General features: G+C 42.0%; 1 protein-coding gene across 3 annotated transcripts; it reads left to right on the forward strand.

Moving 5' to 3' along the window:
- Window positions 1–10: 10 nt before the first annotated feature.
- Window positions 11–24421, forward strand: LOC110534179 (macrophage colony-stimulating factor 1 receptor 1). Of its 3 annotated transcripts, none has more exons than XM_021618894.3 (21): window positions 11–194; window positions 8536–8802; window positions 8885–9163; window positions 9267–9403; window positions 9537–9705; window positions 9971–10181; window positions 10325–10440; window positions 10581–10692; window positions 10863–11020; window positions 11214–11341; window positions 11433–11559; window positions 11644–11751; window positions 11945–12055; window positions 12167–12347; window positions 14362–14441; window positions 19374–19483; window positions 19583–19705; window positions 19813–19924; window positions 20032–20131; window positions 20226–20331; window positions 20763–24421. In XM_021618894.3, the coding sequence occupies exons 1-21, from the start codon at window positions 143–145 to the stop codon at window positions 20910–20912; spliced, it is 2937 nt and encodes a 978-aa protein (XP_021474569.3). In that variant the 5' UTR covers window positions 11–142; the 3' UTR covers window positions 20913–24421. The 3 variants fall into 3 exon arrangements, with proteins under 3 accessions (XP_021474569.3, XP_021474572.3, XP_090043121.1); XM_021618897.3 differs by having other exon boundaries at window positions 49–194; window positions 8541–8802; XM_090186995.1 differs by lacking the exon at window positions 11–194 and adding an exon at window positions 2444–2766 and having other exon boundaries at window positions 8541–8802.
- Window positions 24422–26285: the final 1864 nt, after the last annotated feature.

Consider the following 26285-nt stretch of genomic DNA (forward strand, 5'->3'; position numbering starts at 1 on the left):
GTTCTGATGATATTAGGCTATAAGGACTGAGAAGCCACACCAATCAACCAGTTCCTTAACTACCCTGGAGTAGAGCGAACAGACATTTACACAGAGAGACAGAGCAGTCAGAGACAGACAGAGGCAGTGAGAGGGACAGAAGATGCTCATCCTAGCCCTTCTCCTGGGCATCATGGTCTGCTGCACAGCCCAAGGTAAGCACATGAATCAAATGCTACCCTAGTAACACTGTAAGTAGTTGAAAATCAGCTCCTATGAGCTCCTTAATTTGTCTTTTGACCAATCAGATCAGATCGTTTGGCAGTAACTGGGCAAAATATCAGAAAACGCAGCCTTTGTTCTCCTAATACTTGGGATTTCTTAACCAACAAGACCTAATTTAAAATCATATGGTTTTGTTAATATTCACTCAAATGTGTAATAAATGTGTCATGAGTTATTTTGATTTATAAAAATATTCATTTTATTGTATTTTGCACAGATAAATTGTCATTACATAATTCAAAAAAAGTCATCCGAAAGTGTATATTTCATATAAAACGTTTCTGTAGTTTCTAATGAATGTATTAAACACATAAAAACCCACAATATTCTGTGTGGTTGTATTATATTTGACATATTCTACAATATAGATACATTATATTTTGTCTTAATTAAGAGTTTATGACAAAACATAAAAATGTAACCATGGGTGTAACAGAATTTTTACTCAAATTGATAGTGACTTTGAGGTGTTCTGCGTTAGTGAAGACGGTTACAGTGAGAACAAGTGTTTAGTTAGCTTTGTAGGTTCTGACATCTGAGAGCAGGGGGGTGGGTAGAGGTAACGGGACCTGTCCAGTTCCTGGTGACCCCCCCCCCCCCCCCCCCCTCCCCCCACTCACTTCCCCACATCCTCATAAAAAGCAGAAGTAAGAGTGAGAATGGGAAACAGGCCCCCAAAGACCTCGATCCGCCTAAGCAGGTCCCCAGCCCAATGTGTTTCCTGGAACTAGACGCTATGTGGGGTTTCGTTTCAAACATTTCCACACACACAAAGACACACGTCAAACCAACTCAGGCACACTCTCATTTCCCCTTTCTCCCTAAAAAAAAAAGAAAAAAGAATATGAAACAAATAAGATATATGCCAAATAATTCTCTCTGTTGACGTTGGACCACACCGAGAAATGACATTTTCCTTGAATCATTCCTTTTTTCTATGGATGATTTCTAAGGCACACTACTGAAGTAACTCGTCATTCATCATTATGAGACAATTCTATCATGTCAGTAACAGCAAATTACATAACTTTGGTACTCAAGTGTTGGCATCATTCCTGACAGAGGAGAAATTCAAGAAGATGCGCTTCACTGACTTAAAGAAAGGGGATTGTTTGATGCCCATTTGAGTATTTTACACAAAAAAAAGTGAAACACTATGTTGTACAGTAAAAAAAAAAAAAATAATTATTGCAGGTTTGTTGCCATGAATTAAAATGGGATGTCACCACAAAATGTCTTTGTTTTCACTGTTGGGGTTGTTGTGTCTTTACTATCATTAAATTGAAGACTTTGTTCGGAACTCAAGTTCTGTGAGGTGGAAGAAATTCCTTTGTTCTCTATGAAACTTCACTCTCTCTCTATACTGTGTGGCCATGAGGAGATCTTCAGGAATTTACGACCTCTCTCTGACCACAGCAGCCTAATTGAAGGAGGAAAGGGGGAGGCAGGGTGCTTGCTGTACCCAACGAGGGCAACGTCATGACAGAGGTTACCCTGTGGGCCGGGTGTGTTACCCTATGGGCCGGGTGTGGGGCTACACCATTGCCATGATTACTATATATATGTGATAACCTTTGTATGCTAGCAAGGCGCAATGAATTAATGAATTAATCTCAGGATGAGAACTGCCTGCCTGTGCTGATAGTCACACAGCCTCAAGGCTGAAATGGTATAGTAGAATGAGAAACCACAATCTAGACATGTTTTTCTCATCTTAGATACTTTGTATCTAATCCAATGCAACAATTTCTTAATATTTTATTTTACCTTACTTAACTAGGCAAGTCAGTTAAGAACATATTCTTATTTTCAATGACGGCCTAGGAACAGTGGGTCAACTACCTGTTCAGGGGCAGAACGACAGATTTGTACCTTGTCAGCTCGGGGGTTTGAACTTGCAACCTTCCAGTTACTAGTCCAACGCTCTAACCACTAGGGTACCCTGCCACCCCAATGTTAAGGTATGATTGACGGTAGGTTGTCCACACCCACTAAAGTGTTGTCTCCTGTTTCACCACACAGATCTTTACTATGTGAATCTCTGTCTGCAGTTGTATTTTATTACTAAAGAGTTTTATACCAAGGTTCCTGTGTCTGTGTCATCTATCTGGAAGACTAATTGTTGAAGGAAACTTACATCACCCCATGCAAAGAACCACCCAACATCACTCTCTTTCAGGTAACGAAGAAGCCCCTGCCAATGAACCAGTTGGCATGACCATGGGGGCCCCTAAATCAGCCATCCTCCCTGCCAACCCAGAGTCCAGTCAGGCTCCCCCAGTGGTAGCCCCTCCATCGCTCTGCTGTGGCGTGGACGAGCTGAAACAGTTACTCTTCCAACTAACCCACGACCAGCGAAGAGGTTGATAGCTGGAGAGGAGAGGTGGTCAAGGTGCTGTCTCCTTGAGTCAAACGTTTCGGGTAGCCTTCCACAAGCTTCTCACAACAAGTTGGGTGAATTTTGGCCCATTCCTCCTGAAAGAGCTGGTGTAACTGAGTCAGGTTTGTAGGCCTCCTTGCACACGCTTTTTCAGTTCTTCTCACACATTTTCTATAGGGTTGAGGTCAGGACTTTGTGATGGCCACCTTTACTTTGTTGTCCTTAAAACTTCTTATGGCTGGGGGCAGTATTGAGTAGCTTGGATGAATAAGGTGCCCAGAGGTGCCCACAGTAAACTGCCTGCTACCTGGTCCCAGAAGCGAATATATGCATATTTGGATAGAAAACACTCTGACGTTTCTAAAACTGTTTGAATGATGTCTGTGAGTATAACAGAACTCATATGGTAGGCAAAAACCTGAGAAAAAATCCAACCAGGAGGAGGAAATCTGAGGTTGGTCGTTTTTCAACTCATTCCCTATTGAAGATACAGTGGGATATTGGTCATGTTGCACTTCCTAAGGCTTCCACTAGATGCCAACAGTCTTTAGAACCTTGTTTGAGGCTTCTACTGTGAATGAGGGGGGAATGAGAGGGGAATGAGCCAGGTGTCTGTCAGAATGCCATGCACTCGTGACGCTCGTTCACGTGTTACCTTACCGGTTGGAACATTATTGGAGATTTATGATAAAAACATCCTAAAGATTGATTCTATACTTTGTTTGTTTCTATGGACGGTAACGGAAATGTCTGCAACTAGTGAACGCGTGTCATGAATTTTGATTTGTGAACTGAAAGTGCTAACAAAAGGAGCTATTTGGACATAAATGATGGACATTATCGAACAAAACAAACATTTATTGTGGAACTGGGATTCCTGGGAGTGCATTCTGATGAAGATCATCAAAGGTAAGTGATATTTATAATGTTATTTCTGACTTCTGTTGACTCCAACATGGCGGATATTTTCTTGGGTTGTGTTGGTCTCTGAGTGCCGTACTCAGATTATTGTATGGTTTGCTTTTTCCGGAAAGTTTTTTCAAGCATTTTTTTGAATTTTGTTGAAAGGCACAGTCAATTTAGTGTATGTAAACTTCTGACCCACTGGAATTGTTATACAGTGAATGATAAGTGAAATAATCTGTCTGTAAACAATTGTTGGAAAAATGACTTGTGTCATGCACAAAGTAGATGTCCTAACCAACTTGCCAAAACTATAGTTTGCTTACAAGAAATTTGTGGAGTGGTTGAAAAATGAGTTTTAATGACTCCAACCTAAGTGTATGTCAACTTCTAAATTCAACTGTAATTGGACAAACTAACATAATCATAAATTAAATTGTGAGTTGTAATACTTGTTTGCAAATCCTTTGCAGTCAATGACTGCCTGAAGTCTGGAATCCATAGACGTCACCAGATCCTGGGTTTCTTCCCTGGTGATGCTCTGCCAGGCCCTTACTGCAGTCTTCAGTTCCTGCTTGTACTTGGGGCGTTTCAGTTTTGCCTTCAGCAAGTGAAATGCATGCTCAATTGGATTCTGGTCAGGTGATTGACTTGGCCATTGCAGAACATTCCACTTTTTTGCCTTAAAAACGTATTGGGTTGCATTCGCAGTATGCTTCGGGTCATCGTCCATCTGCACTGTGAAGCGCCGTCCAATGAGATCTGAAGCATTTGGCTGAATCTGAGCAGATAATAATAGCCCTAAACACTTCAGAATTCACCCTGCTGCTTTTTTTAGCTTTCACATCATCAATAAATACAAGGGAACCAGTTCCATTGGCAGCCGTACATGCCCACGCCATACCACTACCTCCACCATGCTTCACAGATGAGGTGGTATGCTTCGGATCATGAGCAGTACCTTCCCTTCTCCATACTCTTCTCTTCCCATCATTCCAGTACAAGTTGATCTTTGTCTCATCTGTCCATAGGATGTTGTTCCAGAACTGTACAGGCTTTTTAAAATATGTTTTTTTGGCTAACCTCCTGGAGGGTGTACTTGATCCGGCCAACTGTTGTGAAGGGTTTTTTTCTTCACCAGGGAAAGAATTCTTCTGTCATCCACCACAGTTTTTTTTTCTGTGGTCTTCCATGCCTTTTGGTGTTCCTGAGCTCACCAGTGCGTTCTTTCTTTTTAAGAACGTACCAAATAGTTGATTTGGCCAAAACGAATGTTTTAGCTATCTCTCTGACAGGTTTGTTTAGATTTTTCAGCTTAATGATGGGCTTCATTCATTGGCAGTGACAGCTCTTTGGACTTCATACTGAGGGTCAACAGCAACAGATTCCAAATGCAAATGCCACACTTGAAATAAACTCTTGACCTTGTAAATTAACTAATGAGGGAATAACACACACCTGGCAATGGAACAGCTGAGGAGCGAATAGTCCAATTACGTTTGGACCTTCAAAAAGGGGGTGACCACATATTAAAAGTGCTGTAATTGCCACACCGTTCACCCATTTTAGATGTAAATACCCTCAAATTAAAGCTGAAAGTCTTGGTGGTTCCAAACTTCTTCCATTTCAGAATGATGGAGGCCACTGTGTTCTTGGGAACCTTCAATGCTGCAGACATGTTTTGGTACCCTTCCCCACATCTGTGCCTCGACACAATCCTGTCTCAGAGCTCTACGGACAATTCCTTTGACTTGATGGCTTGGTTTTTGCTCTGACATGCTCTGTCAACTGTGGGACCTTATATAGACAGGTGTGTGCCTTTCCAAATCATGTCCAATCAATCAAATGTACCATCTCACGGATGATCAATGGAAACAGGATGCACCTGAGCTCAATGTCGAGTCTCCAAGCAAAGGGTCTGAATACTTTTATAAATAAGGTATTTCTGTTTTTTATTTTTAATACATTTGCAAAAATGTCTAAAAACCTGTTTTTGCTTCTTCATTATGGGGTATTGTGTGTAGATAGATAAGGGACATTATTAATGTAAAAAAATGTGGAAAAAAATCAAGGGATCTGAATACTTTCCCGAATACACTGTACTGTAGGTATTGGAGTTACAAATGTGTTAATTCAAATGTGAAGTATATCATTACAGTAGACCAGTGGTTCCCAAACTTTTTATAGTCCCGTTCCCCTTCATACACTCAACCTCCAGCTGTACCCCCTCTAGCACCAGGGTTAGCACACTCTCGAATGTTGTTTTTTTGCCATCATTGTAAGCCTGCCACACCCACACTATACAATACATTTATTAAACAGAATAATGAGTGTTTTTGTCACTTCCCACGAGCAAAGTTGCGAGAAAGAGCTCTTATAGGACAAGGGCACAAATAATAATATAACAATAATTTTTGATGAACAAATAATGTTTTATATGTTAGCCATCTTACATATAAAACCTTATTTGTTCATCAAAAATGGTGAATAACTCACCACAGGTTAATGAGAAGGGTGTGCTTGAAAGGATGCACATAACTCTGTCTGTGACTGTATTTAGTTTTCATGGTAGTGAGGGCCAAGAATCCACTCTCACATAGGTATGTGGTTGCAAAGGGCATCAGTGTCTTAACAGTGCGATTTGCCAAGGCAAGAATCTCTGAGCACAGCCCTATCCAGAAATCTGGCAGTGGCTTCTGATTAAATTCAATTAGAATAAAACCGCTTGTTGCAATTTCGATGAGGGTCTCTTGTTCAGATATCGGTAAGTGGACTGGAGGCAGGGCATGAAAGGGATAACGAATCAAGTTGTTTGTGTCATCCATATCGGGAAAGTACCTGTGTAATTGCGTGCCCAGCTCACTCAGGTGCTTCGCTATATCACATTTGACATTGTCCATAAGCTTGAGTTCATTTGCACACTAAAAATCATACAATGATGGAAAGACCTGTGTGTTGTCCTTGTTAACACAGACAGAAAAGAGCTCCAACTTCTTAATCATAGCCTCAATTTTGTCCCGCACATTGAATATAGTTGGGGAGTGTCCCTGTAATCCTAGATTTAGATCATTCAGTTGAGAAAAAACATCACCCAGACAGGCCAGTCGTGTGAGAAACTCGTAATCATGCAAGCGGTCAGACAAGTGAAAATGGTCAGTAAAGAAAACTTTAAGCTCGTCTCTTAATTTTAAAAAACGTGTCAATACTTTGCCCCTTGATAATCATTACATGGTCACTGCCCATATCATTGCATAATGCAGAAAACTCACAAGAGTTCAGGGGCCTTGCTTTAACAAAGTTAACAATTTTCGCTGTATTGTCCAAAACGTCTTTCAAGCCGTCAGGCATTCCCTTGGCAACAAGAGCCTCTCAGTGGATGGTGCAGTGTACCCAAGTGGCGACGGGAGCAACGACTTGCACATGCGTTACCACTCCACTATGTCTCCCTGTCATGGCTTTTGCACCATCAGTCCAGATACCAACACATCTTGACCACTAAAGTCCATTTGATGTCATAAAGCTGTCCAGTACTTTAAAAATATCCTCTCCTGTTGTCCTGGTTTCCAGAAGAGGATGTCCTCCTTAATAGGGCAGTTGTACAACTAAATGCTTTCAACTGAAATGTGTTTTCCGCATTTAACCCAACCCCTCTGAATCAGAGAGGTGCGGGGGGCTGCCATAATTGACGGTGCCCGGAGAACCGTGGGTTAACTGCCTTGCTCGGGGCCAGAACGACAGATTTTTACCATGTCAGCTCGGTGATTCAGTCCAGCAACCTTTCGGTTACTGGCCCAACGCTCTAACCACTAGGCTACCTCCCGCCCCCCTCCGTAACGGACATATATCAGGAGCTGTGCCAGGCCCGACACATCTGTTGGCTCATCCAGCTGTAGCGCATATAATTCACTGGCTTGTATGTGAAGCAGTAATTGTTTCAAAACATCTCCTTTCATGTCAGTGATGCATTGTGAAACAGTGTTTTTTGATGAAGGTATTGTCTGTATAGTTTTTTGGCCTTTTCCCCCCAGCAGTGTCCCAGCCATATCCGCGGCAGCAGGAAGAATGAGGTCCTCCACAATAGTATGGGACTTGCTTGTCCTAGCCACTCGGTAGCTCACCATATAAGATGTGTCTAGCCCCTTCTTATTAATGGTATCTGTTGGTTTTATACATGTCTTACTATTTGAAAGTCGTCTTTATTCCCGCTCAAAAAAACTCCTGTGGCTTATTTTTCAAATTGTCATGTTTCGTTTCTAAATGTCTGCGCAAGAGTGAAGTTTCCCACAAGAGAGTAACGGTTAATGTGATTGGATGTTCATTATTTGACTCGGCTACCTGTATTTGACATTTTGTTGCTATTTCGCTGGACACTAGATAGTTTCATTTTATTTTTGGAAGTGAAACGAGGCTACTCAGGCGAGAGAAAAAAAATGTGGATCACAGCCTCCCGGGTGGCTCAGTGGTCTAAGGCTAGCTGTGCCACCAGAGACTCTGGGTTCGAGCCCAGGCTCTGTCGCAGCCGGCCGCGACCGGGAGGCCCATGGGGCGACGCACAGCGCTGTGGCGCCCGGGCGCAGTGCGCGCTGACCAGGTCGCTAGGTGCACGGTGTCTCCGACACATTGGTGCGGCTGGCTTCCGGGTTGGATGCGAGCTGTGTTAAGAAGCAGTGCAGCTTGGTTGGGTTGTGTTTCGGAGAACGCATGGCTTTCAACCTTCGTCTCTCCCGAGCCCGTACGGGACTTGTAGTGATGAGACAAGATAGTAACTACTAACAATTGGAAACCACAAAATTGGGGAGAAAAAGTGGATAAATTATTTATTTTTTAAAGGAATCACATTTTTGTTTGGCGTACCCCCGACGGCATTGTACGTACCCCCGTTTGGGACTAGCTGTGTAAGACTATGTCTGCATTCCATGAAACAGGAGATTGCTAGATTTGTTTATGTGTGTTATTAATTCCTGGTTCTGTCTTTGGTTTGTTGACAGAGCAGAGCCCTCCAGTGATCAAGCTGAACTCGGTGGTGCTGAGGGAGGCTGTGTGGACTATCCCTGTTGGAACCTCATCTTTCACATTGACCTGTGAGGGGTACAGCACAGTCACCTGGTCAACCACAGCATTCAAACTCATGAGGAAAACTAGATTGGGGAGTGTGATTACCACCAGGCGCCTTACAGTAGACTACACTGGCACATACAAGTGCATGTATGAGAACCAACCAGACCTCCTCTCAGAGGTCCACATCTATGTGAAAGGTAAGTGTATAAGTATTGTCATATTCAGTGCTCAACCTGAAGACTCACATGCACCATATATCACGTGTTATGTTCCTTATAGATCCCCATAACATCTTGGTGACCCCTCGAACCCTGGGAGATGTGAAGGAGGGCAGTGATGTTCTCCTCTGTCAGCTGACAAACCCCATAGCCACCGACCTATCCGTCCGTATGGCCAACGGAGACCCTACACCCCCCGACATGAACTACACTGTCAACCCAAAGAGAGGAATCCTCATCCGATACCTTCTGACAAGCCACAGCGCAGACTACGTCTGCAGTGCAAAGATCAATGGGGTCACGAAAGTCTCCAAAGTTGTCCCCATCTTCGTCATTCAAAGTGAGATGAAGTTGATGTCTGTGCATTTGTGTTTGTTGAACATTGAGGTTATTAGCCCCAAAGCATTTCAACACATCTAAACACTTCTCTACATCTGTTCCAGGCTTGCGTTTGCCACCATCTGTGCTAATTGAGGTAAATGGGTATGTTCGTATTGTTGGAGAGCAGCTCCTGATCCCCTGCATTACCAGCAACCCTAACCACTTCTACAACGTGACGTGGAAACACTCCTCCCTCAAAGTCAGTTAAACTGTAGCCTATTGTCAATTTCTGTCATTAAATCATAGATGTTTTCCCTACCTACGTGTGCTTTTAACTTGTATTCAGTATATTTCTGAAGATCTGAACTAATATGTTGGTGTTGTTTTTATAGGTATTGGACTTTTCACATAAAATGATACAAGGGGACCAGAGTAATCAAGTGCACATCACCAGTAGTGTGACTATCCCAGCTGTGGCCATGTCTCACACAGGGAACTTCACGTGTACAGCCATGAATGAGGCTGGGTTCAACAGCTCCACCACCTACCTGCAGGTTGTAGGTAAGCATTAGGGAGTGTTGATCTAGCGTCTAATATGTTTCATTACACAGACACATACAGTAGTTATGTAAGCCTGCAAGATCGGGATGGTAGTACGAGGCTCGTGTTGATTTCCACAAACACCAAACACGGAAACCTGTTTTAAAAGTGAAACTCAGCTCAGCATCCTCAAAAGGAAATTGGGGTGTAACAATCTCAATTTTCAGTTTAGTTCAAGTTCGTGGTCACAATAACGTTCACTCTATTTTCCCTCTCACCTCATCAGATAAGCCTTACATGAGGCTCATACCCCGCCTGTCACCGGATCTCTACTTAAATGGCTCCTTAGTTGAAGTGAACGAAGGAGAAAACCTTGAGATAAACATTCAGATCGAGGCATATCCTCAAATCATGGAGCAGTGGTGGGACATCCCCATGTCTCACAATCACAACATCTCCACTCATGACGACACATGGGCCGTCCGATTCAATAACAGGTAATTGTTTTCCCATCTAGTTTCACTGGACATGATTTGTCTGATTCTAAATGTTTGTATCAAATCATTTATAAAGTAAGTACAGAATCTATTTATTGAAACTGCGCTGTTATTTGAAACCGACTGATACGGTCACCCTGTAGGTACGAGAGCAGCTTGCTGCTACAGAGAGTGAGGTCTGAGGAGAGAGGCCAGTACACCCTCCACACCAGGAGCACATGCCTCAATGGCTCCATCACCTTCAATGTCCAAGTCTACCGTAAGTGATCTCACTCCAGCGTGATCGGTCACATCAACATTCAAACTGGCAGGAAAATATGGACCGCAATTGTGAACCGATCTGAGAATGTGACGCCGACTTAAAAAGCGTGATGCCGTTTGTCCTCTCTGACTGAGTAGAGAAACCCAGTGCCATGGTCCTACTGAAGAATGTTACCACCCTGACCTGCACCGCCTCTGGATACCCAGCTCCCACAATCCTCTGGTACCAGTGCCCAGGAATACAAAACACGTAGGTGTAAAAACTGCTGATGTAAAAAAAAAGGGCTGTATAAAATACATTTGATTGATGGATTGTAGATTCTCTAACTGGATTGCAATCGAACAAGATCTTTCCAAGGCACAAGATGCAGAGAGAGCTGTTTTGACTCTTCTGTGCTCATCCTGATGTTCCTCTGTCAGGTGTGATGGTGATAATGACACGGTGGAGGTGCAGCCTCTTCTCACCAGCACCATGGAGGTGCAGAGTGAGGTGACCCTCAGTCCCTCAAGTATGGAGGTCACAGTGGAGTGTGTGACCTTTAACCTGGTTGGTAAAGAGCGGGACATCTTCGTATTGCGTAAGACAACCTTTGCAGATATACAATATACTGTACAAAGAAAGGTTTTGTGAGGTTCTCACATGGCGCTGGTTCTATCACATCATGACTAGTATTAAAAACAGCTACAGGTAGTGTTATATCTAATATCACTTTTCAGTACTGAATAATGTCATGAGCTGACTTCAGGGGCATGTTGTTTATTATGTCTTAGGTGTCCCTGCTGCGACTTTACCAACATTTGCAACGCCCAAGCTGTTCACACCCACTTTCATTGGAGCCACCAGCACAGCAACCCTTCTGTTCCTTCTGCTTGTCATCGTCCTGTACAAATACAAGCAGGTGAGCTGCATTTACTGGCCCATTCACTGGCAATCAATGCCCAAAGACATGTGCAGTTAGACCATTACACAACATGTGTTTTCTCTCATAGAAACCAAAATATGAAGTCCGGTGGAAGATCATTGAGGCCAATGATGGGAATAACTACACCTTTATTGACCCTACACAACTTCCTTATAACAAGAAGTGGGAGTTCCCTCGTGACAAGCTGAGGCTTGGTGTGTTTTCTTGCAGTTTTTGGGGGTAAAAACAGAGACCAGTACACTAAACAGTAATGACTGACTGAATACTGTGTGTTCCAGGCCAGATTCTGGGAGCAGGGGCTTTTGGGAAAGTAGTGGAGGCCACTGCCTATGGTCTGGGGACAGGTGACAACATGACCACGCGCGTGGCAGTAAAGATGCTCAAGCGTGAGTTAGCCTCCTCATACTGTGTGTAAAATCTTTCCTGCAGCGTTGCATTTACATTACAGAAGGAAGTCAAAGTTTTTGTACAATAGATAACTGTTATTGGATACTTGCTGTTATTGGATACTTGCACCCATCGTAGAAGAAGCACTACCTCAGTACATGTAATAATGAAAAAATGACTTCCCCTCCTCAGCAAGCGCCCACTCCGAAGAGAGAGAAGCTCTGATGTCAGAGCTGAAGATCCTCAGTCACCTGGGATCTCATGACAACATTGTTAACCTGTTAGGGGCGTGTACTCAAGGAGGTGCGACAAACTCTTTTCTGTACTTGCATTTCCATACAGCAAGGTCAACACGACTTGGCGAGTGTCATTGTTAACCAAATTGATCATCCCATTTATTGTGTTCGACCACAGGCCCAATGCTGATGATCACGGAGTACTGCAGCTATGGCGACCTGCTGAACTTCTTGCATGGCAAGGCCAAGCTGTTCCTGTACTCTATCCCGAGAGGACCAGGGACTCCAGAGGTTCCACGGGTTCCAGAGAACCATGATCACTACAAGAACACATGTGCACAGGAGTCCCGTGTAAGGAGGTAGGCTGTAATGATCACTAACACGCCGCTCTCGTCTCAACTCACTCTTCTTTTTCCAATCTCCCAGCAGACACATGGTTCCTGTTTAAGTGAAAGCACACCAGAACGAGAAACAGATGTGAGACAAAGTTTCAGTCTCCACAAATGGTTTATGTAATGTGTATTCCACTAGTCAGTGACCTCATGTGCTCCGATTTTATTCACTGCTCTCTGTGGTGCCGCATCACAATCCACATTCTAACAAGACATGCATGCCTCTTCACACGTGTCAAGGTCTTTATGCTTTCATTGAAACCACACATTATAATGCCTACACAGAATACATGTACAGTGTAGACCGTGGTGTAACCTTGTCATGTAGCAGGCTCAGTAACATGAGGACACAATGGGTATGTTTAAAGGGTATGATTTCTCTGCAAGCTTAGCATTCCATCACAGCAAACATCATCCGCACATGCATCCTCTTCTTCTACATATCACTACATCATCTCCGTAGTGATGTGCAGTTCGCAAACGATTCGTTCTTTTTGAACGACTCTTTTTACTGACCCGAGAGTCATGACTCGTTCATTTTAGTCGTTTGACCTGCTAGTGCTGGCCGCGATGAGTCCTACTGCAGGATTGATACACACTCCTCCAGCTCAGTGGCTCCAGAGACCTGCTCCGACCACCAACTGCCTGTCATTATGCTCGCGGAAAAATAGATCATGAGCATAGAGAATTAAAAAAATACATGTTTAGAACTCATGATAGATCGCATGGTGCAAGAATGACTACAATTGATTTATTATTGAATTGTATAATGGACACAGCTTTGTAGAACCAAAACATACACGCCCGCTCCTCAAAAAGATTTCAACTCGGGAATGGTTCACAAACGATTGTGCTTATCACCCTCACAGCATTGCTGTGCCTTGGTTTCTCAAACGATTGCCTTGCCTGGTTTACCAACTACTTTTCTGATAGAGTTCAGTGTGTCAAATCGGAGGGCCTGTTGTCCGGACCTCTGGCAGTCTCTATGGGGGTGCCACAGGGTTCAATTCTCTCGCCGACTCTCTTCTCTGTATACATTAATGATGTCGCTCTTGCTGCTGGTGATTCTCTGATCCACCTCTACGCAGACGACACCATTCTGTATACTTCTGGCCCCTCTTTGGACACTGTGTTAACAAACCTCCAGACGAGCTTCAGTGCCATGCCTCTCCTTCCATGGCCTCCAACTGCTCTTACACGCAAGTAAAACTAAATGCATGCTATTCAATCGATCACTGCCCGCACCTGCTCGCCCGTCCAGCATCACTAATCTGGACAGCTCTGACTTAGAATACGTGGACAACTACAAGTACTACTCGTAGCACGCGCTCCAGCAGGTATATCTCACTGGTCACTCCCAAAGCCAATTCCTCCTTTGGTCGTCTTTCCTTCCAGTTCTCTGCTGCCAATGACAGGAACGAACTGCAAAAATCTCTGAAGCTGGAGACTCATATCTCCCTCACTAGCTTTAAGCACCAGCTGTCAGAGCAGCTCACAGATCACTGCACATAACCCATCTGTAAACAGCCCATCTATCTATCTACCTACCTCATCCCCATACTGTATTTATTTATTTATCTTGCTCCTTTGCACCCCGGTATCTCTACTTGCACATTCATCTTCTGCACATCTACAGTACCATTCCAGTGTTTAATTGCTATATTGTAATTACTTCGCCACCATGGCCTATTTATTGCCTTAACTCCCTTATCTTACCTCATTTGCACTCACTTTTAGTTTTATTTTGTTCTACTGTATTATTGACCGTATGTCTTGTTTATCCCATGTGTAACTCTGTGTTGTTGTATTGTGTCGAATTGCTACGCTTTATCTTGGCCAGGTCGCAGTTGCAAAATGAGAACTTGTTCTCAACTAGCCTACCTGGTTAAATAAAGGTGAAATCATTTTTTTTTAACAATTCTGTTCTGTAATTCTGCCGCACAAAACAGAACAAACCTCTCAGTCCTCTGTGTGTGTGCAGTGACAGTGGGATCTCCTGCTCCAGCTCAGACAACTTCCTGGACACACATCCAGCGCAGAGACCCAAACACTGTCCTATGGGTAATTAGCATCCTTTTACTCATCACAGTAGCATAGAGAGGTTTGAGGAGTGGAACGTCTTAAGGCTGCAGTGCTACTGGTCATTTACAAAAGTTACCAGCATTTTCAGTACATTTTGTAATTAACAGGTAATCTATTGCAAATTTGGTCATTTATACCTGAATAACTTTTAAACATGTAATCATATAAAATATATTTTCTTAATCTTTATATCTGACCATATTGTCCATGAGTTTCTAGTTGATAGACCATAAGGTTCAAGAAGAAATAGTTTAATTATTTAAAAAAGTGTCTAATCAACAATTACATTTTATTGTTGGGACTGTAGTAAGGTTCTATCTGCGCAAAGCATAGTTCTGAGAAATTGAGCATCAAAAATGTTTACAACCCAGATCTCAGAACTGTTTTGTAGTGAATTCCTCTTTCATAACCAATTCAGGTCTTCACCTTAAAAAGTACCTAAAGTGCAGAGTATCAAAATACTGAGACGTTTGTAAATAGATAGAATCGCAGATAGAACCGTATGGCTGAACCCAGATTGACATTTCAGAACAATAAGGTTCAATTTGATACAGAATGTTACAATTCTTTCAATTCCAAGAGAACATAACAAAAGAGTGGGAGATGTTGTCGAGAAACACTGGCATGTTTAATCACCGGACCCAGCTTTGCCAGCTGAATTTAAGAATCCACCCCTTATTGTCATAGGAGAGGTCGCAATTTACACGATAAAATGGCCAAAAAAGAAAATCAGCCAGGCTCTTTTACGCCCTCTTCCAAAGGGTAGCTTTTAATGCAGAGGTTGTGCAGAGTGCAAGTGTGAATATTTTTGCCACCCACAAACAGGAAAACAATTCCAAACAAATGACATTATTACGTACTACACCACCCATGTTATCGACATGATTAAATGTCCATGTGGGCTGTTACGTCGGTAAAAACTCTCGTTCTCTCAAACAAAAAATTACTGAACATAAAAGTTCAATCAGGAGAAACCACAGGGACTATCCAGTCGCAGTACATTTTAATGACCTAAAACATGACATTTCCACCTTTAGATTATTTTGAGGCATAGAGAAAGTTAAGATGTCAGACAGGGGAGGTGATATAAATAATACTCTCAGCAAATGAGAATGTTTTGGGATTTTCACACTCCAGACATTGTTTCCTCAAGGTCTTAATGACGAAAAATCGATGTATATGTTATGTTGTGAATGTGAACATAAATGAATGCCCCCATTTCAGATTGCTCTGACGTTTTGCTTGCGCTGTACCCAATGATTTTAGAAAACTTGCTTGGTAGGTCGATGTCCTCATTGTGATTTTACAGGCATGTTTAATACGTTTTATGTACACACTGTAATATAATATTTGTGAAATGCAGATTGTTATATTTGGTAGCGCTTACTTGTTTTCCCTCGACTCCAACCCCATTCGATGCGTGGAACGATGTGGGTGAGGCTATGTCTACATAAGGGTGCAATGTTATTTTTTTTAACTCACAAAAGCTCTGACGAAGGCCTTGGGACCGATGCGTAAACTTATTAAACAGCAGTGATACTATCAAGAGCAGAGACACTGTCAAGAGCAGAGACACTATCAAGAGCAGTGATACTATCAAGAGCAGTGATACTATCAAGAGCAGAGACTATCAAGAGCAGTGATACTATCAACAGCAGTGATACTATCAAGAGCAGTGATACTATCAAGAGCAGTGATACTATCAAGAGCAGTGATACTATCAAGAGCAGTGATACTATCAAGAGCAGTGTGCGGGTTTCTTATTTTATTCACAATAGAAAATGACAGACATTTAATGAATAAATAAATATTACGTCTTTCTAATCACATCAAATATACCGTGACTTCGGAAAGTATTCAGACCCCTTGGCTTGTTCCACATTTTGTTAGGTTACAGCCTTATTCTAAAGTTGATTAAATTTGTTTTTTTCCTCATCAATCTACAAACAATACCCCATAATGAAAAAGCAAAAACATTTTTTGTGTGCTAATTTATATGAACAAAAACGTAAATATTACATTTACATAAGTATTCAGACCCTTTAGTGCTTTGTTGAAGCACCTTTGGCAGCGATTACAGCCTCGAGTCTTTTTGGGTGTGACGCTACAAGCTTGGCACACCTGTATTTGGGGAGTTTCTCCTATTCTTGTCTGCAGATCCTCTCAAGCTTTGTCAGGTTGAATGGGGAGCATTGTTGCACAATTATTTTGAGGTCTCTCTAGAGATGTTTGATCGGGTTCAAGTCAGGGCTCTGGCTGGGCCACCCAAGAACATTCAGAGACTTGTCCTGAAGCCACTCCTGCGTTGTCTTGGCTGTTTGCTTAGGGTTGTTGTCCTGTTGGAAGGAGCAGGTTTTTATCAAGGATCTCTGTGTACTTTGCTCCATTCATATTTGCCTCGATCCTGACTAGTCTCCCAGTCCCTGCCACTGAAAAACATCCCCACATCATGATTCTGCCACCATCATGCTTCACTGTAGATTTCCTCCAGCCATGCTAGATTTCCTCCAGCCGTAATGCTTGGCATTCAGGCCAAAGAGTTCAATCTTGGTTTCAATCTTGGTCTGAGACTTTAGGTGTCTTTTGGCAAACTCCAAGTGGGCTGTCATGTGCATTTTACTGAGGAGTGGCTTCCGTCTGGCCACTCTGTCATTAAGGCCTGATTGGTGGAGTGCTGCAGAGATGGTTGTCCTTCTGGAAGGTTCTCCCATCTTCACAGAGGAATTCTAGAGCTCTATCAGAGTGAGTATTGGGTTCTTGGTCACTTCCCTGACAAACGCCCTTCTCCCGATTGCTCAGTTTGGCCGGGCAGCCAGCTCTAGGAAGAGTCTCAGTGGTTCTAAACTTCTTCAAGATTAAGAATGATGGAAGCCACTGTGTTCTTGGGGACCTTCAATGCTGCAGACATTTTTTAGTAACCCTTTCCCAGATCTGCACCTCGACACAATCTCGGAGCTCTACAGACTATTTCTTTGACCTCATTGCTTGGTTTTTACTCTGTCATGCACTGTCAACTGTGGGACCTTTATATAGACAGGTGTGTGCCTTTCCAAATCATGTCCAATCAATTGAATTTACCACAGGTGGACTCAATCAAGTTGTAGAAACATCTCAAGGATGATCAATGGAAATAGGATGCACCTGAGCTTAATTTCGAGTCATAGTGAAGGGTCTGAATACTGATGTAAATAAGATATGTTTTTTATTTTGAATACATTTGCAAACCTAAAAAAAACTTTTTTCACTTTGTCATTATGGGGTATTGTGTGTGGAGTTTTTTTATTTAATTCATTTTAGAAAAAAGCTGTAAAGTAACTAAATGTGGAAAAAGTCGATGGGTCTGAATACTTCCCGAAGGCACTGTATTTATTAATGTTCAGCACACATTTGTTAAAGCAATAGTTCACTAAATTGACAAATACTCTATATCCTATGGAAAACTAGCAACATTGCTAAAGTTTAGCCCTGGGTGAAATATTTTTCTGGTCTCTGACACCCGAAATCAGTAAACTATTTGCTAGTTATCAATAAACTGTAGTACATTTTTTATTTTAGTGAAATACCCCTTTCATGGAGGTTTTCATATTGCTATAGAACAAGTCAACAAAATAGCGATGCTTCTCCAATGGGCCTTAAACAAGCTGTAAGGCCGCTGCAATTATTTATTTTTACCACAAAGACCATTCTTCTGAAAAAGTGGTGAAGTACTTGCAAAAGCAGACCAGAACTTATGATACGAATAATGAAGGACTTGTGCAAAATGAACGTTCTATCTGCAAAATGTGTGGTTGGAGATAATTAGTATTTTTCAAGTCCCAGATCTCAGAACTGTTTTGTCTTCTTCTCTCATGACTCAATAAGTACATCACCTTATGTACAATTATTTTCTATTTACAACCCAGCATTGTGTGATTGGATTGCAGCTAGAACCTTAAAGAACCAAGTTCAAAGGTTATGGCACAGACATAACTTTTTTTGTTCATTGTAAATTGACTTTTTAACAAATCTGACATCTCAGATGAGAAGGACCACCTGTCACGCCCTGACCATAGAGAGCCCTTGTTTCTCTATGGTGTAGTAGGTCAGGGTGTGACTAGGGGGTATTCTAGTTTATAATTTCTATGTTGTGTTCTAGTTTATATTTTCTATGTTGGTGTTTTGTATGATTCCCAATTAGAGGCAGCTGGTAATCGTTATCTCTAATTGGGGATCATATTTAAGTAGCTATTTTTCCCACTTGTGTTTGTGGGATATTATATTTTGTGTTTGTGCATGTGCACCACGTAGTCACGTTCCGTTGTTCGTTTATTTGATTCATTGTTTTTGGCTTAAGTTTCACTTTGGAATAAATATGTGGAACTCAATATCCGCTGTGCCTTGGTCCCGTTCTTACGACAGCCGTGACACCACCTAAAGAACAGCTTTATGTGAACAACCCATTCTTGACCAAAATGTCAGATAGATCCTTATACTCCCAAGGTCTCAATTAACAAATAACTATGCAACACTTCCAATGATTTACATTTCTCACAACTGACACCAGTTTGGCACCAAAACATTTACAACAAAGACCTATTGGCATTGTAAAATAAATAGAAGCATGTGCAATATATAAAGCATATTTCATACTGAAAAACTATCATATTAAACACCAATGGTATTCACTTAGTTGATGGGTTATATTTAGGATAATGTTTTACAGATTTGTCATTCCATTTGTTATATTACAATTATATATATTTTATTATTCTATACCTTTTATATGTTATGAAAATTCCATAAAAAAACTTGAATGTTTCCAAAATGTCAGTAGTTTACTGGTAAACTTAGAAGGTTATCTGAAATATACCCTCCCTTTGCAACCCTAGGTCTCATATACTCTCTCTCTCTCTCTCTTTCTCTTCCTGATAGGTTCCCTATGTGAGGATCCAGAGACAGGCACCTGGTCGCTGGACATGGAAGACTTGTTGAGGTTCTCCTCTCAGGTGGCTCAGGGAATGGACTTCCTGGCATCCAAAAATGTAATAGAATACAAATGTAATTAATAACATAACTCATGTAGAGTAACATGCAGATGCACACACGTACATATGAATGACGCCTATGTTGTCTTCTTGCAGTGCATTCACAGGGACGTGGCCGCTAGGAACGTCCTCTTGACCGATGGCCGTGTGGCTAAGATCTGCGACTTCGGCCTCGCCAGAGACATCGAAAATGACTCCAACTATGTGGTGAAAGGAAATGTGAGTAAATAACATATCAAGAAATCACTTTAGTTTTAGAGGCTCCGATCCTTGAATGATTGCGAACTATGATATGACGATGATCTCTAAATCTATTGTATTCCCAGGCCCGTCTGCCAGTGAAGTGGATGGCCCCTGAGAGCATCTTTGAATGTGTGTACACAGTGAAGAGTGACGTCTGGTCCTATGGGATACTGCTGTGGGAGATCTTCTCTCTGGGTGGGTCACACTGGCATGTGATGACAAAAATACTGTCTTATGTTGAATTAATCAAAGTTTGTGTCCAAATGAAATATCTGAAATAAATATTTGGTTGGTATTTCTAGGTAAGAGCCCATACCCTAATGTTGTGGTGGACACCCGGTTCTACAAGATGATCAAAGATGGATGCTACATGTCTCAGCCAGACTTTGCCCCTCCAGAAATGTGAGTATTGTACTTCAAGATGGGTATATCAGTGAAGAGATATGACGTTACCTGACTGCCTGCTGCACTATCTGAAACTGATTGTTCTCCTCAGATACACCATCATGAAAATGTGCTGGAACCTGGAACCAACAGAGCGTCCAGCCTTCAGTACCATCGGCCAACTTATCCAAAGGCTACTGCCTGACCAGCCAGACCATGTAAGATGGACTTAAGTGACACACTGCCTAGTGGTTAGAGCATTGGGCCAGTAACCGAAAGGTTGCTGGATTGAATCCCTGAGCTGACAAGGTAAAAATCTGTCGTTCTGCCTCTGAGCAAGGCAGTTAACCAACTGTTCCCCGGGCACCGTGAATGTCGATTAAGGCAGCCCCCCACACCTCTCTGATTCAAATGCGGAAGACACATTTCAGTTGAAGCCATTCAGTTGTACAACAGACTAGGTATCTCCCTTTCACTGTAGAAAATATTTTTAAGTTTAGTCTCTCTCTTAGCATTCCACTAACTTCTAATCATTCCCTACAGATAGATCTACTGTACTTCTAAAATGTATTTAGAGTTTGTGGAAGAATATCATTTGGTGGGAAAAAAAGTTTTTGAATGTGATACTAAGTATCCTGACTTCTGCCAGACCTACAGGAATGTGCAGGATAAGACTCCACAGCAGGGGGCAGGAGAGCAGGGGGACCCAGATAAGACGAATGGGGATTGTGATCAGACACTGAACCAAGAGGGAGAGGAGGAGCCCCTGATGAAAAATAACAACTACCAGTTCTGCTGAGAGCACATCAGGCCATCATCAATGACTATACATTCACGTTAACATCTGTCAATCACAGGCAAGAGATGGGTGGATACACACCAGTTTATCCAAATGTCTTGATTCTCATTGTACTGAACATGATTTCAGTGCCATACAGTAGCTGCCAGTAAGCAACATTGGGAACTAAGCTTTTATGCCTTGATTATGTCTTGATCATTGATCAAATGACCAAAAGCTCATAATTAGGTCATATAAATCTAATTATCTTTAAAGCTGCAATATGTACACTTTTGGGTGACCCCACCAAATTCACATAGAAATGTGAGTTATAGATCTGTCATTCGCAGTGAAAGCAAGTCTAAGAAGCAGTAGATCTGTTCTGTGCACTATTTCTGTTCTGTGCACTGCTTTTCCGTTCACAAGTTTCGTTTTTGCATCTTTCACTTTCTATTTTGTACACAAGCTTCAAGCAGCTGAAAAAAACAACATCTTTTGTTATTTCACAGCGGTTTAGACGGTACAATGATTCACAACACTATACTTGCTTGTTTAGTCATAAACTGAAATGAGGCATACTATTAGAATGTTAGCAACCAGGAAATGGCTGAGCGATTTCTAGATAATGTATGTCTATTGGAGAATAAAGGCAGTTACATATGCAGCTTTATGTTTCCAAAAATCCCAAAATTCTCAACACCAATTTCACTGAACTGAGATCAACATTTCAGTACGCCCTAGCAGCACAAAAAGACATAGTTATTGCAAACGCTTTACAATTATAGCATATAGTAGCAACATAGTCTCTTTTGAAAGTTTTTCTTGAGTGTTTGAAAATCTGAAGTGTGTGAACTTCAATGGAACCAAATGATTTCTGTTTTTTGTCTTGCCTTCAGCGTAAGAAATGCTTTACATTCAACTGAAACGTACTGTAACTCTTGGCACGCTCAACGCCAGCTTCACAAGGTAGTGACCTGGAATGAATTTCAATTAACAGGTGTGCCTTGTTAAAAGTTCATTCGTGGAATTTCTTTCTTTCTTAATGTTTTTGAGCCAAGCAGTTATTGTGCGGAAAACTTCAAGAACTTTCAAAGTTTCTTCAAGTGCAGTCGCAAAAAACAATCAAGCGCTATGATGAAACTGGCTCTCATGAGGACTGCCACAGGAAAGGAAGACTCAGTGTTACCTCTGCTGCAGAATATAAATTCATCAGAGTTAACTGAACCTCAGATTGCAGCCCAAATAACAGAGACTGCGTGAATCAGGCTTTCATGGTCTAATTGCTGCAAATAAACCACTACTAAAGGACACCAATAATAAGAAGAGACTTGCTTGGGCCAAGAAACACGAGCAATTGACATTAGACCGGTGGAAATCTGGCCATTGGTCTGATGAGTCCAAATTTCAGATTTTTGGTTCCAACCGCTAAAGGTGAATGGATGATGTCCACACGTGTGGTTCCCACCGTGAAGCATGGAGGAGGTGTGATGGTGCTTTGTTGGTGTCACTCTCTTATTTATTTTTTATATTCAAGGCAAATTTAACCAGCATGGCTACCACAGCATTCTGCAGCAATACACCATCCCATCTGGTTTGAGCTTATAATTTGACTTCAACAGGACAATGACCCAAATCACACCTCCAGGCTGTGTAAGGGCTATTTGACCAAGGAGAGTGATTGAGTGCTGCATCAGATGACCTGGCCTCCACAATCACCCGACCTCAATCCAACTGAGATGGTTTGGGATCAATTAGACTGCAGAGTGAAGGAAAAGCAGCCAACAAGTGCTAAGCATATGTGGGAACTCCTTCAAGACTGTTGGAAAAGCATTCCTCATGAAGCTGGTTGAGAGAATGCCAAGAGTTTGCAAAGCTGTCATCAAGGCAAAAGGTGGCTACTTTGAACAGTCTAAAATACATTTTTTTTTGTTTTTGGTTACTACATGATTCCATATGTGTTATTTCATAGTTTTGATGTCTTCACTATTATTCTACAATGAAGAAAATAGTAAAAAATAAAGAAAAACCTTGAATGAGTAGGTGTGTCCAAACCTTTGACTGGTACAGTATATATATATACAGTGCATTCGGACCCTTTGACTTTTCCACATTTTGGTACATTACAGACTGAGTCTAAAATGCACTACATAAAACATGTTCCTCAATCTACACACAATACCCCATAATGACAAAGGGAAAAAAGGGTTTTATATTTTTTTTGCACATGTATATTGTAACGACCCTGTCAATAGCGCGCCGGGCCTCGGACTCAAAGGTCGAGGGTTCGAGACCTGCTCCCTGCTGTTTCATTACAATATAAAAAAATGAAATACTATACTCACGTAAGTATTCAGGCCCTTTGCCATGAGACTCGAAATTGAGCTCAGATGAATATTTTTTTCATTGATCATCCTTGATGTTTCTACAACCTGATTGGAGTCCACCTGTGTTAAGTTCAATTGATTGGACATGATTTGGAAAAGCACACACCTGTCTATATCAAGGCTCGCATAGTTGACAGTGCATGTAAGAGTGAAAATCAAGCCACGAGGTCAAAGGAATTGTCCATAGAGCTCCGAGACAGGATTGCGTTGAGACAGAGATCTGGGGAAGGGTACCAAAAAATGTCCGCAGCATTTAAGGTCCCTAAGAACACAGTGGCCTCCATCATTCTTAAATGGAAGAAGTTTGAAACCACCAAGACTCTTCCCAGAGCTGGCCGCTTGGCCAAACTGACAAAATCGGGGGAGAAAGGCTTTGGTCAGGGAGGTGACCAAGAACACGATGCTCACTCTGACAAAGCTCCTCTGTAGAGATGGGAGAACCTTCCAGAAGGACAACCATCTCTGCAGCACTCCACCAATCAGGCTTTTATGATAGAGTGTCCAGACGGCAGCCACTCCTCAGTAAAAGGCACATGACAGCCCGCTTGGAGTTTTCCAAAAAGGCACCTAAAGGACTCAGACCATGAGAAACAAGATTCTCTGGTCTGATGAAACCAAGATTGAACTCGAAGGCCTGAATGCCAAGCGTCACGTCTAGAGAAAACCTGGCACCATCCCTATTGTGAAGCATGGTGGTGGCAGCATCATGCGGTGGGGATGTTTTTCAGCGGCAAGGACTGAGAGACTAGTCAGGATTGAGGGAAAGATGAACGGAGCAAAGTACAGAGAGATCCTTGATGCAAACCAGCTCCCGAGCGCTCAGGACCTCAGACTGGGGCGAAAGTTCACCTTCAAACAGGACCACAAACCTAAAGCACACAGCCAAGTTTTTTTATTTGTAAAAGAATTTGCAAATATTTATAAAAACCTATATTTGCTTTATCATTATGGGGTATTATGTGTAGATTGATGAGGGGGAAAACAATTTAAACCATTTTAGAACAAGGCTGTAGCATAGCAAAATGTGGCAAAAGTCAAGGGGTCTGAATAATTTCCGAATGCACTGTGTGAGTATACGCAACCCTAGATTTGTGTCAGGGCTATATCTCATGGAAGTATGAAATAGTATGAATAAATTCCTCAAAACACGTTTCAATCATTTCAATCATTTTTTGAAAATGTTGGTAACCCCTTTTATAAAAGTGATAATTCCCTCAGAGCCGGTGTTCGTGCCAATATATCCTACAAACACCGGCTTCTCGGGCATTATCACTTAAATATATACTGAGTGTACAAAACATTAAAGACACCTGCTCTTTCCAGGTGACCAGGTGAATCCAGGTGAAAGCTATGATCCCTTATTGACGTCACTTGTTAAATCCACTTTAAATCAGTGTAGATGAAGATTTTTAAGCCTTGAGACATGGATTGTGTATGTGTTCCATTCAGAGAGTGAACGGGCAAGACAATAGCTTTAAGTGCCTTGAACAGGTTATGGTAGTAGGTGCCAAGAACTGCAACACTGGTTAGTTTTTCACGCTCAACAGTTTCCTGTGCGTCTCAAGAATACCCCACCACCCAAAGGACATCCAACCAACTTGACACCACTGTGGAGTGTTATGCTATGAATTTCATTGACTCCACATAACCAGTCCCGGTAAAGGGTACACTTTCCCATGCATATAACTTGTCTTGAGGAAGTCGAGTGTGTATACACATACCCAAAAATGTGCATATTAGCTTTTATTTTTACTACCACTACCAGGAAGTGCTGAATTTTGCACAGATTTCTTGAAAACAAAGAGTCCAGACATTGCAAAAATGTCAAGTTACTTTTTTGCAATTCTGGAAGATGGCACCCTCCCTTCATAACCACAAAAACTAACCATAAAAAAATAAGAATTCAGAAGAGGGGTTGGATATTAAAAAAAAAGGCAAGGCTGAGTGATGACAATCCACAGGTGAATAACTGTCATTTATGCTGATCTTTCATGGACAGTTAGCCCAATTTATTTCATTCCCCTGTGTGTGACTGTTTGTGACACTAGGGGGTACCCTTGCACACAATTTATTAACAGAGTTCTAACCAAAAAGCCACTCGGCTCCAGCTCAGATTGACCCTCACCGACATCCTCTTCACTGTGTGGCCACATCACGTACTTTCTATAGCCCGTTCTATTACGTCATTATGAGCCAGACAGCTTGGAGTGTGGCTCACTGAGAGTAACTTCAGACTAACCCGAGACCAACTTTTCCTTCTAGTAAAACCCCTCGGAGATACAATAGGTATGAAAACGAGGTCCACTGTCAGATAAAGAATTCTCCCTACTGTGCTCTCAGCAAAGGACATTTCTGTATTAACCTTTCGAGCCCTTTCCCAAACTTTCATGAAAGCTTGGCATTTTACAAGACGCCTGAGGGCTATATTTGTCTGAGACAAAATAGTTTGAGAGGCCTTCTATATTTAAAGGAATTACAAAACAAAGCCAAATAAAGGCTTCGCTTCCAGAGTTGCCATCTGAAAAGTGCTGAAACCTCAATCTCTAATGGGTACATACAGTAACATAGATCTGTCTTGGTTCTATGATAATGGTGTTTGGGTTCATGTTTTCCTGTGAAACCATTGAGGGCCCCAGGCCATGGCCCACAGTGTATGTTGGAGAAAGACAACATTCCATCGTGTTTCCTGCCATTAATCCAGAGCAGGTTCCTGGGAACTTGCCTGTCACTCACATCGCAGAGATTTACTGGGTCTGAGGCTGGATCTGAAAAGCTTCCGCCTTGTTCTCATGTCTCACCTGCAGCCTTTGTCTGTAACGTTACACACTGGGATGACATTTCAATTACCTTCAATTACCGTCTTCTTCTATTTTGGCAGATTAAAACTCATTTTCCGGCATCTGTTGCCCATCAACCCTTCGTTGTGATTAGATCACATCTGCTAAGAGAATCTACAGAGATCTATTGCATCTAACAGGTTGTCGTTTATGAATCGCGTATACCAACTTCG

Source organism: Oncorhynchus mykiss, chromosome 10 (genome assembly GCF_057628025.1).
Source record: "Oncorhynchus mykiss isolate SJ-2025 chromosome 10, ASM5762802v1, whole genome shotgun sequence".
In the NCBI taxonomy this organism is placed as follows: domain Eukaryota; kingdom Metazoa; phylum Chordata; class Actinopteri; order Salmoniformes; family Salmonidae; genus Oncorhynchus; species Oncorhynchus mykiss.